The sequence below is a fragment of the Theobroma cacao genome, chromosome 9 (assembly GCF_053813885.1).
Source record: "Theobroma cacao isolate CCN51 chromosome 9, ASM5381388v1, whole genome shotgun sequence".
Classification (NCBI taxonomy): Eukaryota; Viridiplantae; Streptophyta; class Magnoliopsida; order Malvales; family Malvaceae; genus Theobroma; species Theobroma cacao.
Window position 1 is genome coordinate 44326729 of NC_142647.1, and position 13802 is coordinate 44340530.

Here is a 13802-nt window from a genome sequence, read left to right on the forward strand (position 1 = left end):
ATAAGATGGTTCAAGGGTTTAAAATATAGGACTATTAATATCTTTCACCAGTGATTTTAAATGGCACAAACTTGTTTTTTATATAATCTATGTGTGTATCTACTTAAGTTTGATTAATAGTAATTTATAAACCTTTTTGAACTTATTTGTAATTTAGAAATTGTAATGTTATTTTATTTTTAAAAAGTGATATAAAATAAGAAATAATTAATTTGTGAACATTTATTTATTTATTAAGATTGTTATTACAAGCATTGACATTGTGCGTCGGAAAGTCATGCACTTTCTCTGGCCTGGCTGCTGCCATGTAGATTGTAACATGGGTTTGATCTTCGGTGAAACCTGAGACCCCACTTCTCTAGGCTAGAGTACTAAAGTTGCCCGCGCTTATCCAAAATATTAATTACAAACAGTTCCGACAAGGTTGACGAAAGATTCCTTTTCCTACTTTTGATGAAACTTACGTTATAAATAATAAATTTTTATTCAAGTAATGCTAATTTTCGGTGATATTTGGATATAATAATAATAATAATAATAATTTTATAAGCATTTTATCCTTTTAAAGAAATTGGACGGTCCGTTAGTCGTGCTTTAGCATTTCTCTTTCTTTTTCTCACTCGTGATTGCTCCTGTCGGACTCTCCCCGGTCGCCATTCTCTACAAGTAGTGACTTTGGTAGACTTAGACCGTTGAAATTTGCCACGTTTCAAATGGCAAACAATATCACACGTAACCGCACAACAACTGCTACTGCTGCCAGTCACCTTCTCTACTTCCGTCTAGGTAAAAAAAAACAAAAAACAAAAAAACACTATAAGTTGTGACATCATTTTTTACAACGAAAAATGGGTAAGATATTCCCTTTGAATTGATTGGCACCATTTTCTTTTGCTTGGACAACCCATATTTTGTGTTACTTTTTAGAGCCTGAGTTAATGAGAACCTCTGTCAGTTATCACTAATCAGTGTCGGCCGTGGCCCTTAGATATGGATGAGCACACAAACACTACCACAACAACAAAAACAGAACAAAGTCTGGTTTTTGCAGTTAATGGACAGCGGTTTGAGCTCTCTGAAGTTGACCCTTCTACTACTTTGCTTGAGTTCTTGCGTTCCCAGACTTCTTTCAAAAGTGTCAAGCTTGGCTGTGGTGAAGGTCTGTCTTTTTCCTTTCTCTTTCTATTTCTTTATGAAAGTAATCTTTTTTCTTATTTGAAATTCTAATCAATTATAAACGTTAAGTTTAATTTTGGATTGGTTCTCTTTAATGGGTTGATGTGTTTTCTTTAAATGGGTGGATGTCAAGTTCTTAAACTTGTTATTGCCTACAGACTCGTATGTGTGTTTCAATATAATAGTTTATTGTGCATTACTTTTTCTTTGATGGGTAGTTGGATTTTCTTCTTCTGAATGTAAAAGTTTATATTTTTGCCTTTGTTTTTCATTGCTGCATTGGGTTTAATTGCTTTGCACTTTCAAATTTGATGATTTTTCACTCTTTTGAAGCACTTCTTTTTATGCCAATTTTGTATAAACATAGGGCTGTTTCATTTAATGGTTTGTTTAAATATTGGTTTTCCTAATACAGGGAAAATTGGTGGTTTAACACTTTTTTTTGGTTTGTACTTGAGAGGGGCATACCACCCTGGTCTTAACACTGTTAGATGACAATATAAAGCAGTGAAAATTTAAAGCATATTTTAAATCTATTCTTTTTTCTATTTGTTTTGTTATTACATAAGTAATAACTTACAGGAATATTTTGAGTTGAAAAATTGAAATTATTAAGGGATGGTTTGTTAATTATCGAATCTAGAATATGTCAGCTTAAAACATTTTACCAGTTCATGCTGTTACCAGAAAAAAGGAAAATCCTTTTTGCCATGTCTTATCAACTTTTTTGAATTTTGGTACAATGTCCATGTTTTCATTATCTTTCATCATACTTATTTTCATATTTTATATGTATTTTAGTATTCTGGAGGTTTTCATTTTTCAGATTCTATTCGTAAATTGAGTGTTGTATAGGTAAAGTTGGAAATTAACTTTTTATTTACATTTATCATATGTTTTTACTAAAAAGGTTTAGATAAATTTAGGTCTTATGTTTCAACATGTACCAAACAGTTTTTCTTGTGTAAATTCAATAATTATTGTAGTGCTTAGATTTTCAGTTTTGTTAATAATTTTGTTTGGTTATCTGCTCATTAGTCTAATCTATGTTTATGTATCTGCTGTTACAAGGCAGAGGAAATAAAAGTACTTGTTGATTTGAATCTTGGATTACTTTCATAGTTTGAGACCTTAGACAATAACGGCCTGCTCTAACTCAAGTTAACTGTTTTGCTTTATGTAAGCGAATTTGTTTAGAAGTCATTCTAGTATTAGTTTAGAGCTTGCTTATCTATTTGTTCATTTTTGTATCTCCTTTTGTCCTGTATTGCCAAATTTATGATTTCTGATACTGTTTTCTTGTTTGACAGGAGGATGTGGTGCCTGTGTTGTCCTACAGTCCAAGTATGACCCTGTGCATGACAAGGTTGAGGATTTTACTGTTAGTTCATGCCTCACACTACTTTGTAGTGTAAATGGATGTTCAATCACAACAGCTGAGGGGGTTGGAAATAGCAAGGATGGGTTCCACCCCATTCAAGAAAGATTCAGTGGTTTCCATGCTTCTCAATGTGGTTATTGTACTCCCGGAATGTGTGTTTCTCTTTATTCAGCACTTGTCAATGCTGATAAGACCAATAGGCCAGAACCACGTCCTGGATTCTCCAAGCTATCAGTTTCTGAAGCAGAAAAGTCTATTGCAGGAAATCTTTGTCGCTGTACTGGTTACCGACCCATTGTTGATGCCTGTAAAACTTTTGCTGCTGATGTTGATATGGAGGATTTGGGATTAAACTCCTTTTGGAAAAAAGGAGAAAGTGATGAAGTAAAGCTTAGTAGATTACCTCCATACCATCATAATAATGGAACTTGTATGTTTCCTGAGTTTCTAAAGAAGGAAATTACGGCAGGTGTCAATCTGGCATCTGAAGGATATTATTGGTATAGTCCTGTTTGTCTTGATCAGCTTCAAAGCTTATTGCAAATGGATGAGGAGAACGATGGAACCTCAACGAAAATTGTTGTTGGTAACACAGGAATGGGTTATTATAAGGAAGTAGTACGTCATAACAAGTACATTGATTTGAGATATATTCCAGAGCTATCAATCATCAGGAAAGACCTGGCAGGAATTGAAATTGGAGCATCTGTGCCAATTTCTAAAGCCATTGAAGCTTTGAAGGAAGTAAATGAAGGTGAACTTAACCAAGACGGTAACCTAGTGTTCAAAAAACTTGCTGACCATATGGAAAGGATTGCTTCAGGGTTTATAAGGAATTCAGCTAGTATAGGAGGAAACCTGATAATGGCTCAGAGGAAACATTTTCCATCAGATATTGCTACAATACTACTTTCTGTGGATACAATGGTTGATATATTGACTGGTCAGAGACATGAAAAGATCATGCTGGAAGAGTTCCTTGGGAGGCCTCCATTAGTTTCCAAAAGTGTTCTTGTAAGCATTAAAATTCCATGCTGGAAGTCAAGTAGGGATATTTCTTACTTGCTATATGAAACCTATAGAGCTGCACCACGCCCTATTGGAAATGCTCTTTCCTATTTGAATGCGGCTTTCTTGGCTGAGGTTTCTCTTTGTAAAAATTCTGCTGGAATTATTCTAAATAACTGTCGGTTGGCTTTTGGTGCTTATGGAACAAAACATTCAATCAGAGCAAGGAAAGTTGAAGAGTTTCTATCTGCGAAATTGCTAAATGGAGGTGTTCTATATGAGGCTATTAAACTCCTTGAAAGTACTGTATTACCTGAAGACGGGACCTCCAGTCCTGCTTATAGATCCAGCTTGGCTGTTGGCTTTCTCTTTGAGTTCCTAAGTCCCTTAATTAACAACCCAGATGATATTAATAGCTTTCAACGTGATGGATATAATAGCACTTTGCTGTTCAAGGATTCCAAAATAAAACAGAATTTTGACCAGTTTGATCAAATCAAACCCTCAACTTTGTTATCATCTGCAAAGCAGGTGATTCAGTTGAGTGAAGAATACCATCCAGTTGGAAAGCCAATTACAAAAGCTGGAGCCACCATCCAAGCTTCTGGTTTGTCATATCTTACTTCTTATTCTTTGATCTTGCAGTCATAGGTTCACCAGTTACAACTTTTAAGATTCCATGTGGTTGTTACTTTTGCTGCTTTTTTTTTTTCTTTCTGTGAATTGCGTTATGATTTTCCAAAAATGGCTATAAAACAAAAGAAAGTAGCCCCCAAAAAATATCCTTTTTTGATTAAAAAAGGGTTAAAATATTTCAACAATTCAAATATGATTATTCTATTTAGAAGCAAAATCATGCATTTTGTTGCCAAGAAAGTTGTATTTTTACTTTTTAATTCTTCAAAGATATCTTTTCTTTTTGCTTCCAAAAGCAAAATTCAAGTAACAAAAGTGACTAACTAGATAGTGCATATATTTATGTTATCAATACTTTTCTGCCATTTTCTAGTAGCATTACTCCTGGTGAGGGTAATTAATTGGGTGGAACATGCTAGTGCAACTGTGCATACACTTGTGCTTCTCTAAGCACAATTTGTGCTTGAAACTATTGCCAGCTATTAAGCTTATTTGGGATAATACCTTGTTATTTAAAATGTTAAACATAAATGCTTCTGTGGATAAAATTAACTTCTTGTTTCTTGATTCATCAAGAATACAATGGATCAGATGTATCCAAGATTTTTTTTTGTAAAAGTCACTCTTATTTTAGCTTTCATTTATAAAGTTTCATTTACCTGCTGCATGCACTGTACAATTAAATATTGTCAATGCTGCTCATTCACCATATTTTGTAGGTGAGGCCGTTTATGTGGATGACATTCCATCGCCAAGAAATTGCCTACATGGAGCATTTATTTATAGCACAGAGCCTCTGGCGCGGGTGAAGGGCATAAAATTTAAGCCCGGATCATCACTTGATGGAGTCACCACACTTATTTCTTTCAAAGACATTCCTGGGGAGAATGTAGGTTCTCAGACCATGTTTGGTAGTGAACCTTTATATGCAGATGAGCTTACTCAATGTGCCGGTCAGCGCATTGCCTTAGTGGTAATTCCATGGTTTCATTTTGTTACTTTGCCATATCTGGCCTCTGTTTTTGTTTGTTTTAATCATCATTAAGTTTCCTTTAAGGGCTTTTGATGTATAATATCAATATCTCATCAGTAAAATGACATTTTTAAAACTTGATCATATTAATTACTATCTTAGGTTGCAGATACACAGAAAAATGCAGACATGGCAGCCAACCTTGCAGTGATTGATTATGACAAGGAGGATCTAGAACCAATATTATCTGTAGAAGAGGCTTTTGAGAGATGTAGTTTTTTTGAGGTCCCTCCTTACCTTTACCCTGAACAGGTTGGTGATTATTCAAAGGGAATGGCTGAAGCTGATCATCAAATTCTCTCTTCTGAGGTAATTTTCATACTTTATTGTTGCTTCTACTCTCTCTCTCTTCCCCCACCCCAATTTATCCTTTTCCTTTCCCACAGTCCTTGTTCTTTTTCTCCCTGTGAGGATATCTTTTAGTACAACCCATTTTTGCACTTTTTTTTTTGAAAAGTAATCATGATACAAATTCATATAGGCTCATTTATTTGAGAACCATTTTTAAACTTGATCATGGGAAGTTTTCTTTGAATTTTTACGTCTAGATCAAACTTGGATCACAATACTATTTCTATATGGAGACACAAACAGCTCTTGCTGTGCCAGATGAAGACAACTGCATGGTAGTATACAGTTCAAGTCAATGCCCTGAGACTGCACATGATACAATAGCAAAATGCCTTGGTGTACCTGGACACGATGTTCGTGTGATTACAAGAAGGGTCGGAGGAGGATTTGGTGGAAAGGCCATAAAAGCAATGCCTGTTAGTATCTTTCTGTGTGCTCTTCTTATTTTTTCTTCTATTTCTTGTTTTTTTAACTTTTCTTCTCAACTATCACAAGGTATTCCTTGTTTCCTGCCTCTAATTGCTATTTTAGAAATTATAGACAGAAATATTGAATTAGAGCTGCTAATTTATTAATTTTATATTATTTTTAGATGATAGATTTGTTTTGTACAGTCAGCCAAATATAATCCATGTGATTGACTTTGTTTTCCATCTGCATGTTATGCCTGTTTAGTACAGTAGCATAACAAGTTAACAACATAGAGATTCATTTCACTCTTGCTTGTTTAATAGTTTTTAGGGCACATGTGTTTCTGGTAAATATTATCGCGCATCAGCATTATTATATGCAATCATTTTGTTTCTTTTTTCCTTTAACTAAAGCTTGAATAAAGTCTATTAAAGATATATGTAAACTAGAAAGCTGATGGTTATCGTAATAAAACTTTTGACCTAAAACCAATTAGCAAAAGAGATAGGGAGCCCAATTTGAATATAAGGCCACAATTGACATAACTGATGTTAGTTGACTCCACATAAGCAAAATAGAAGGAAACAACATTTGTGTAGGACATAAAACTTAGAATAAGCATATAGTTGGAGGTTTATTTGTTTTGGAGACTATCTTCTAAATTCATGCTGAAGTGATTCTTGATCCTCTTCCTCACCTAACATCCTCAAAGTTTTGTGGTTTCTCAGAACTCAAAACAAGCGTCTCTAGTTTGTGCTATTTGTAGTGCTTAATTATAGTCCATTTATGTTGCCACAGACTGCTTACAATGTGATGTTATAGGTTTCTACGGCATGCGCTCTTGCTGCTTACAAACTACACCGTCCAGTCAGGATGTATGTCAATCGCAAGACTGATATGATAATGGCAGGAGGAAGGCATCCAATGAAAATAACTTACAGTGTAGGATTCAAAACTAATGGGAAGATCACAGCCCTTAAACTTGATATACTAATTGATGCAGGGATGTCACTCGATATAAGTCCAATTATGCCACATAATATACTTGGTTCACTTAAAAAGTATGACTGGGGTGCATTAGCTTTCGATATAAAGGTATGCAAAACAAACCTTCCAAGTAGATCGGCAATGAGGGCCCCTGGGGAGGTACAGGCATCATTTATTGCTGAAGCTATAATTGAACATGTTGCATCTGCCCTTCCCCTGGGAGTAGATTATGTCAGAAATATTAATCTCCATAACTATGAAAGCCTTGAATTATTTTTCAAGACCGGTGCCGGTGAACCTTTGGAGTATACTTTACCTTCTATATGGGATAAGTTGGCCATGTCTTCAAGCTTTTACCATAGAACTGAAATGATAAAAGAATTTAATAGGTGCAATAAGTGGCGGAAAAGGGGAATTTCTCGAGTGCCTATTGTGCATCACGTAACGTTGAGAGCAACCCCTGGGAAAGTAAGCATTCTACGTGATGGATCTATTGTTGTTGAAGTTGGGGGAATTGAGCTGGGTCAGGGTCTCTGGACAAAGGTAAAACAGATGACTGCATATGCTCTTAGTTTGGTCCAATGTGGTGGAACAGAAGAACTTTTGGAGAAGGTGAGGGTCATACAAGCTGATACCTTGAGTTTAATTCAAGGTGGTTTCACTGCTGGCAGCACAACATCTGAATCGAGCTGTGAAGCTGTAAGACTTTGCTGCAATATCTTGGTTGAGAGACTTACCGCTCTCAAGGAAAAATTGGTAGAGCAAATGGGATCTATAAAATGGGAGACACTGATTCTTCAGGTATGTATCTTCCCTTCTACATATTCCAGCTCAACTCATTAATTTTCCACTTTGGCAGCTGGAGGACTTTGAGAGTTGCCCTCCTTTTTAATGTCATCATTAGCCCATTTTTATCCTCACTCTGATGCCTCTACACCTTTAGGATCTTTGTTAAACTCAAGTTCTTATTACCATACTTAGAGAAAAGGGTAAAGGAAAACAAAAGGTCTAGATTAGAGTCCTATAATTCGTTTACTTATTTTTCTAATTCAAATTTTGGAAATTTGGGTAGTTTTCTTTACTGAAGTAGTAACATTTACTTTTGTAGATAATTCACGTTTTTTGATTTAAGGGTTCTTATAACTAATAATATTTAACATCACTGCTTGTTGGTGCACTTCTATTTTAGGTACAACTACACCGCCTGGTGTGTTTATGATTTCTTCGTTTATGTTTGTTACTTGTGGCATTAGCTTTTACGTCTAAATGTGCTAAATGTCTCTTTGCTTTTCATGGCTCCCATAAAGAAGATGTAATGTTGCAAATAATCTGTATATGCTACTGAGGCTTAAGAGTTGCCTCATTAGCCTTGTTCTTTAATTATTTTAGCAAGGGTCTCAGTTTTTGGCTCAAACATGCTAGTTAAATGAGAAAAAAATTATGGGAATGCATTTTATATGGGCCTTTTTTTATTCTGTCTTTTTATTTCCTCATGCACTTACATGGTGAGAATTTGTTTATAGGAACAGATTGCTCAAGAGAGAAGAATATATACTTGATCTGATATAGATGATTATTGCAGTTTCAAACTTTTCATCTACCACATGCAGGCCTATGGGAGTTCTGTGAACTTATCAACTAATTCCTTATATGTACCAGACTTCTCTTCCATGCAATACTTAAATTATGGTGCTGCAGTGAGTGAGGCAAGTATATCAGTGACCCCTATTCTGCTCATCTTTCATGCTTAGGGGTCTTTGTTGAAGTAAATCTGGATATAGTCCATTAAACATGATTGGATTCCATCTTATATTATTTGCAGAATGAATTACACTGACATCTTGAAAACTAATCCTATGGTTGCTAATAATGAAGATCTGACATTGCAGGTGGAGGTAAACCTTTTAACTGGCCAAACCACAATATTACAGACAGATATCATATATGATTGCGGCCAAAGCTTGAATCCTGCTGTGGATTTGGGACAGGTTAGTCCAAATATAATCTTTTTCATGGTCTTTAATTTAAAATATTTGTGCTGTAGCCTTTGCTTATTTTATTTTCTTTTTTGTTGTATAGTCTTTACATGTCAAGAATTTTTAAATTTCCCTTGCTCCAAATACATGTCATTTCCATAGAAGGATTTTCTCTGTCTCAATATGCAGGGAGTTGAGATAGTGAATAGGATCTGCATAAAAGTGTCTCTGTTTTCCTTTCTTCTAATCAATTGATTAGTTAGCATGATCTTGTGATAGTAGATTCAAGAATTAACAATTTTCTTTTTCAGATTGAAGGAGCTTTTGTTCAAGGAATAGGGTTCTTTATGCTTGAAGAATACCCCACAAACTCAAATGGCTTAGTGGTTGCAGAAGGCACTTGGACTTATAAAATCCCTACGGTGGACACTATACCTAAACAATTTAATGTTGAAATCCTGAACAGCGGACATCATAAAAAACGTATACTTTCATCAAAAGGCAAGTTCAGATATTTATCAAACCTAGTCTGTTTTCTTTATGCATGATTTTACCTAAATATTTATCTGATGTCTAAACGGCTTTTATGAATGGTGATACCTATGCTATGTTATTTTTGGTCAAATGTTTTCTGCAATATCAATGTCAAGTGTCTTTTGGCTTGATTAGTCATTTTTGTTTCAGTTGACCAGTTGGTTTCTAGAACCCTTTTGCTAATGTACGCACTTCTCGTTATCATCTGGCAACTTCATGTATTTTAGGAGTGTTAGTATGTGTTTGAGTGCTCATGTGCATGTATGTATGTAAAATGCAAGACAATGCACAGAGAGGATAGAATCCAATCATTACTCCCGTGCTCAATGTAGGTTATTACTTTTTATTTGGTTAAGAGCCTAACCGATTTGATTCAAGTAATGAAAATTATTAATGGAGTTGAGCGGTCTAGTAAAACTATTGCAGTTTGACTTTTGTACCAGGAACAATAATCTGAAATTTGAATTTCTAGAAACTCTGTATACCTGATAGTGGAGAAACATGATTAATCATGTGTGGCTACCGTGAAAAAATTGCTTGGTAGCAAGCCACCAGTTGAAAGTGCAAATAAATAATGAAAAGGATAGCAGAGTTGGTGGAGATGAGAATAGTACTCTATTTTGTCAGGCTCCTTCTATACTATATGTTGTTAGGTGCTTGAGGTGATCAAATTGCTGCTTGTTAATGTTTGTATTAGTTCATGTATTGGACACAAGGATAAGATTGGGGGAAAAAAAAAGAGAAAACCAAAGTTTTGAGACTGGTAAACATGATACTTATTATCAATTTCTAATGTTTGTTCTTTTGCAGCTTCTGGAGAGCCACCGCTAACTCTAGCAGTTTCTGTACACTGTGCTATAAGAGCAGCTATAAAAGAAGCCAGGCAGCAACTTCATTCATGGGGTGGCTTAGACGAGTCTAATTCTACATTTCAGTTGGAGGTACCTGCCACCATGCCTGTCGTGAAGGAGCTCTGTGGGCTTGATAGTGTTCAGAGGTTCTTACAGTGGACAATAGGCAGCAAGTGATGGGATTCTGCAGGCTGTGTGGTTAAATCTGTACTTCAAATATTTTCACACAAACTATACCAAGTAAGTTAAGACATCACTTACCCTATTCTTGTGCTTCAAGCAGGATTGAACTTATATCGATAAAGCAGAGAATTAGTTAATAAATGGTGTTGCTTTGAGTTACTCAATGAAGAGCAAAGAAGAGTTCAAGATGTGCTTAATATTTGGTCAATGACTTCATTCAACACCAGCCTTTCTTAGAAAAGAAAATGAAAAAAAAAAAATCAAGGGTATCAACGTTCTTGTTGAGTAATAACAATTTGTAAATTAAGGCACAAATGGGTTTGATCCAAAAAGAGAAGCACCTATCTTATTTATATCATTAATAAATTTAGTTTTTAATTTCAAAAATAAAAAATTAAGGAAAACGCTTTTTGATCTTAATCTGGCAAATATTCAATTTTATGAATAACGCCACCTGCCATAAATTAGTAAATTTCACTCTTAGATTATCTAATAAATTTTGTCACGTAAAAAAAAAGGACAAAGAGTAAAGACAAAAGCCTAAAATTAAATAGCATTACTTAAAAATTAATATATATATATATATATATAAGTGTTAGACGTTTAAAAAATAATATAATTTTGGAAGGTGTAACGATTAAACTTGTGATCATTATTAGTGTTTGAGTCTCGTGAGCAAGCTCGTCAAATCTCAAGCTAGTCTTAATTTAAACTTTTCTTATCAATTATTAAATATCCGTTGTTAGATTTAAAATTTTAAACATGTTTACTTTCATAGATATGTTCCCTGTTAGCAAAGTATACTTATTTTGTTTTCTACTCAAAGCAAATCTATCCTAACTATTAATGTTATAGTACATGATTAATTCTAAACATATAATATACTCAATTAATTTTAAACATATTTAAGTAATAGTCACACTTAAATCAAAACACAAGTACCTCGAAACATCTTCGTTCATACATCTCATTAAAATATTAACTTAGGACTTAGATTAAATTTTACGTAATTTCAGTAAATATAACTAATCAAAACACATCATCAACATAGAGACCTCTAGCATTGGAGTGATAGGGAAAGTATTACGAGATGCCATTACTTACACCGTGGTAGAAGGAAAACTCGCTAGGGGATACACTAAGTGGATTATTTATCTGTAAAATAAATAGTGGGATGAGTCTAATGAAGATTATCAGCTTGGTGAGTAAGACGAGGATGAGAAACAAACATTAAAGGGGGAACATTTGAATATAAGACAGAACAGGAATAGCTACAATTAATCCATAATCTCAAAAGAAACAACGTTGCAAGTATTAAATCATTAAGTGGTATGTAATAATATATTCAAATCATAAGTGATTATTCAGTTGCTTAGAAATAGTAAAACTATATTAACATGCCCAATCAAGTGAAAGCATGTTAACAATCACAGTTTCATTCCTTTCTCATGGCAAGCATAAATCAGTTTCGATGCGTAATTAAACACATGTTTAGACTTTAATCAAATCGAATACAATAAGTTCTTGCCATGAAATAATCAGATTTATAGAAATCAATACCATGGCACAGTCAATCTTAAAATAGGTAAAAGAAACAAATCTTGAGTAAGACTTTAAATCCTTGGGCCCTCTTTCACATAATAAGTACTCCCAACTACGCTAACTCGTAGCCCCAGCCATGTCATTGAAACTTATGGTATTACCACGTATCAATGTAACCATGATCATGATCAAAGATAATAGCAATAAGCGGAGCTTGTCAAGTGTATAATCCCATGGTCTTTGCCACGTATGGAATAGGTCGTAGGCATCTTTATGCAAACCTAGAGCCACTTTGTGCACAGAAGTCACACAGCCTGATATGACAGCAAACCTACTTCCAAGTGTATCCATTAATTAATTTATGCAAGATCTCAATACATGGGCAAGCTCAGTAAACCAATATGTAATATCAACATCAAAAATCAAGTAGTTGTGCAAAGAATCACTTTTGAGGCATGGTAATAGTGTTTAAAACAGCATGCTTGATAAAAGAATTAATAATTGGAATAATACATTATCATAATCTCAATACCACTATTACAAAAAACTTACAAAGCATGCTTTGAAGTAAAATCTTTAGAAAAGCTTGTTTCTCAATTTCGAAAACCCTTTTTTTATGTATAAATACATATAATATAGAAAATAGTTATAAAACTTTTACCACAACCACAAAAGTTTCTTCGTATCATTTTAATCAACTTTCAAAATGCAATCAACCATCAAGAGAAATATACATTTATATTAGCATACAAAAATATAGCTTTTAAAATAAATACGTCCCACTCACCTCAATTGGCAGGATTTTTCTCAATAATAATACTATCTTCTCCTTTAACTTTATGTAATTCTATTAAGAAATTTCCAGTAAACTTTTTAAAGTTTTCTTTGCTCAGTGCATTCGGCCATCACAAAATCAATAACTTAGCCTCAACTTCAATCATAAATTGGTACCTTATTGGTCTTAGTCTCCCACTTTCATTATTTCTCAGCTCGCGGGTTGTTGAAATCCTTAATGTAGTTTCCTTTCACTTCCAAAATCCTTGCACATAATTCCAACTCTTTAATATTTCCCAAACCATAAAATGGATTATTTGCATCAAAACCCTCTAATTTCTCCCTATTTATTAATTAACCCTCCAAACTTTTTATTTCCTTTCAATTGAATCCTTCCTCCTCTCCATTGATATTAATTTTGTTCTATTTTTCCTCCTTAACACATATACAAATAAAATATCAAATTCACATTTCACTAAATTACCACCGTAATATTTAAATAAATAAATATATATATATATATATATATATATATACTTTTATACCTTATTTAGTAATAGCACATGGATCCCACCGATACCTTAGTTATTTTAAAATTTTCCTACTCTCTCCCACTTGGTTGAACTTAACTCCTCAAAATAATCTTTCGATATTATGCTATCATAAATATTTAAATTATTATTTCATTATTATATTATTAGTAAAATATTATTTTATTTTAAAATATTCTTTACATCTTCTACCACTTCTAAACACTTCAATTAACAATTGACCTTATCATATCTTTAAAGTCATATTAACTACCATACTAAGATACGATATGAAAAAAATAAACAAAAATGCTGTGATCAAGTTAAGAGTGAAAATAGATTGACATAAATAACTAGGAAAGTAAAAGTCACGCATTTTTTCTTTATTGTATCTAGAAGTTGCATTCAATAGATACAATTAATGATATA

General features: G+C 33.7%; 1 protein-coding gene across 2 annotated transcripts; it reads left to right on the forward strand.

Annotated features, from left to right (window-relative positions):
• Positions 1-848: 848 nt before the first annotated feature.
• Positions 849-10691, forward strand: LOC18590149 (indole-3-acetaldehyde oxidase-like). 2 transcript variants are annotated; one of them, XM_007015509.3, is made up of 10 exons: positions 858-1159; positions 2487-4172; positions 4921-5174; positions 5337-5543; positions 5783-6001; positions 6819-7784; positions 8594-8689; positions 8873-8971; positions 9271-9460; positions 10304-10691. In XM_007015509.3, the coding sequence occupies exons 1-10, from the start codon at positions 991-993 to the stop codon at positions 10519-10521; spliced, it is 4104 nt and encodes a 1367-aa protein (XP_007015571.3). In that variant the 5' UTR covers positions 858-990; the 3' UTR covers positions 10522-10691. The 2 variants fall into 2 exon arrangements, 1 of the variants encoding a protein (XP_007015571.3); XR_001929444.2 differs by lacking the exons at positions 9271-9460; positions 10304-10691 and having other exon boundaries at positions 849-1159; positions 8566-8689.
• The last annotated feature ends 3111 nt before the right edge of the window (positions 10692-13802 follow it).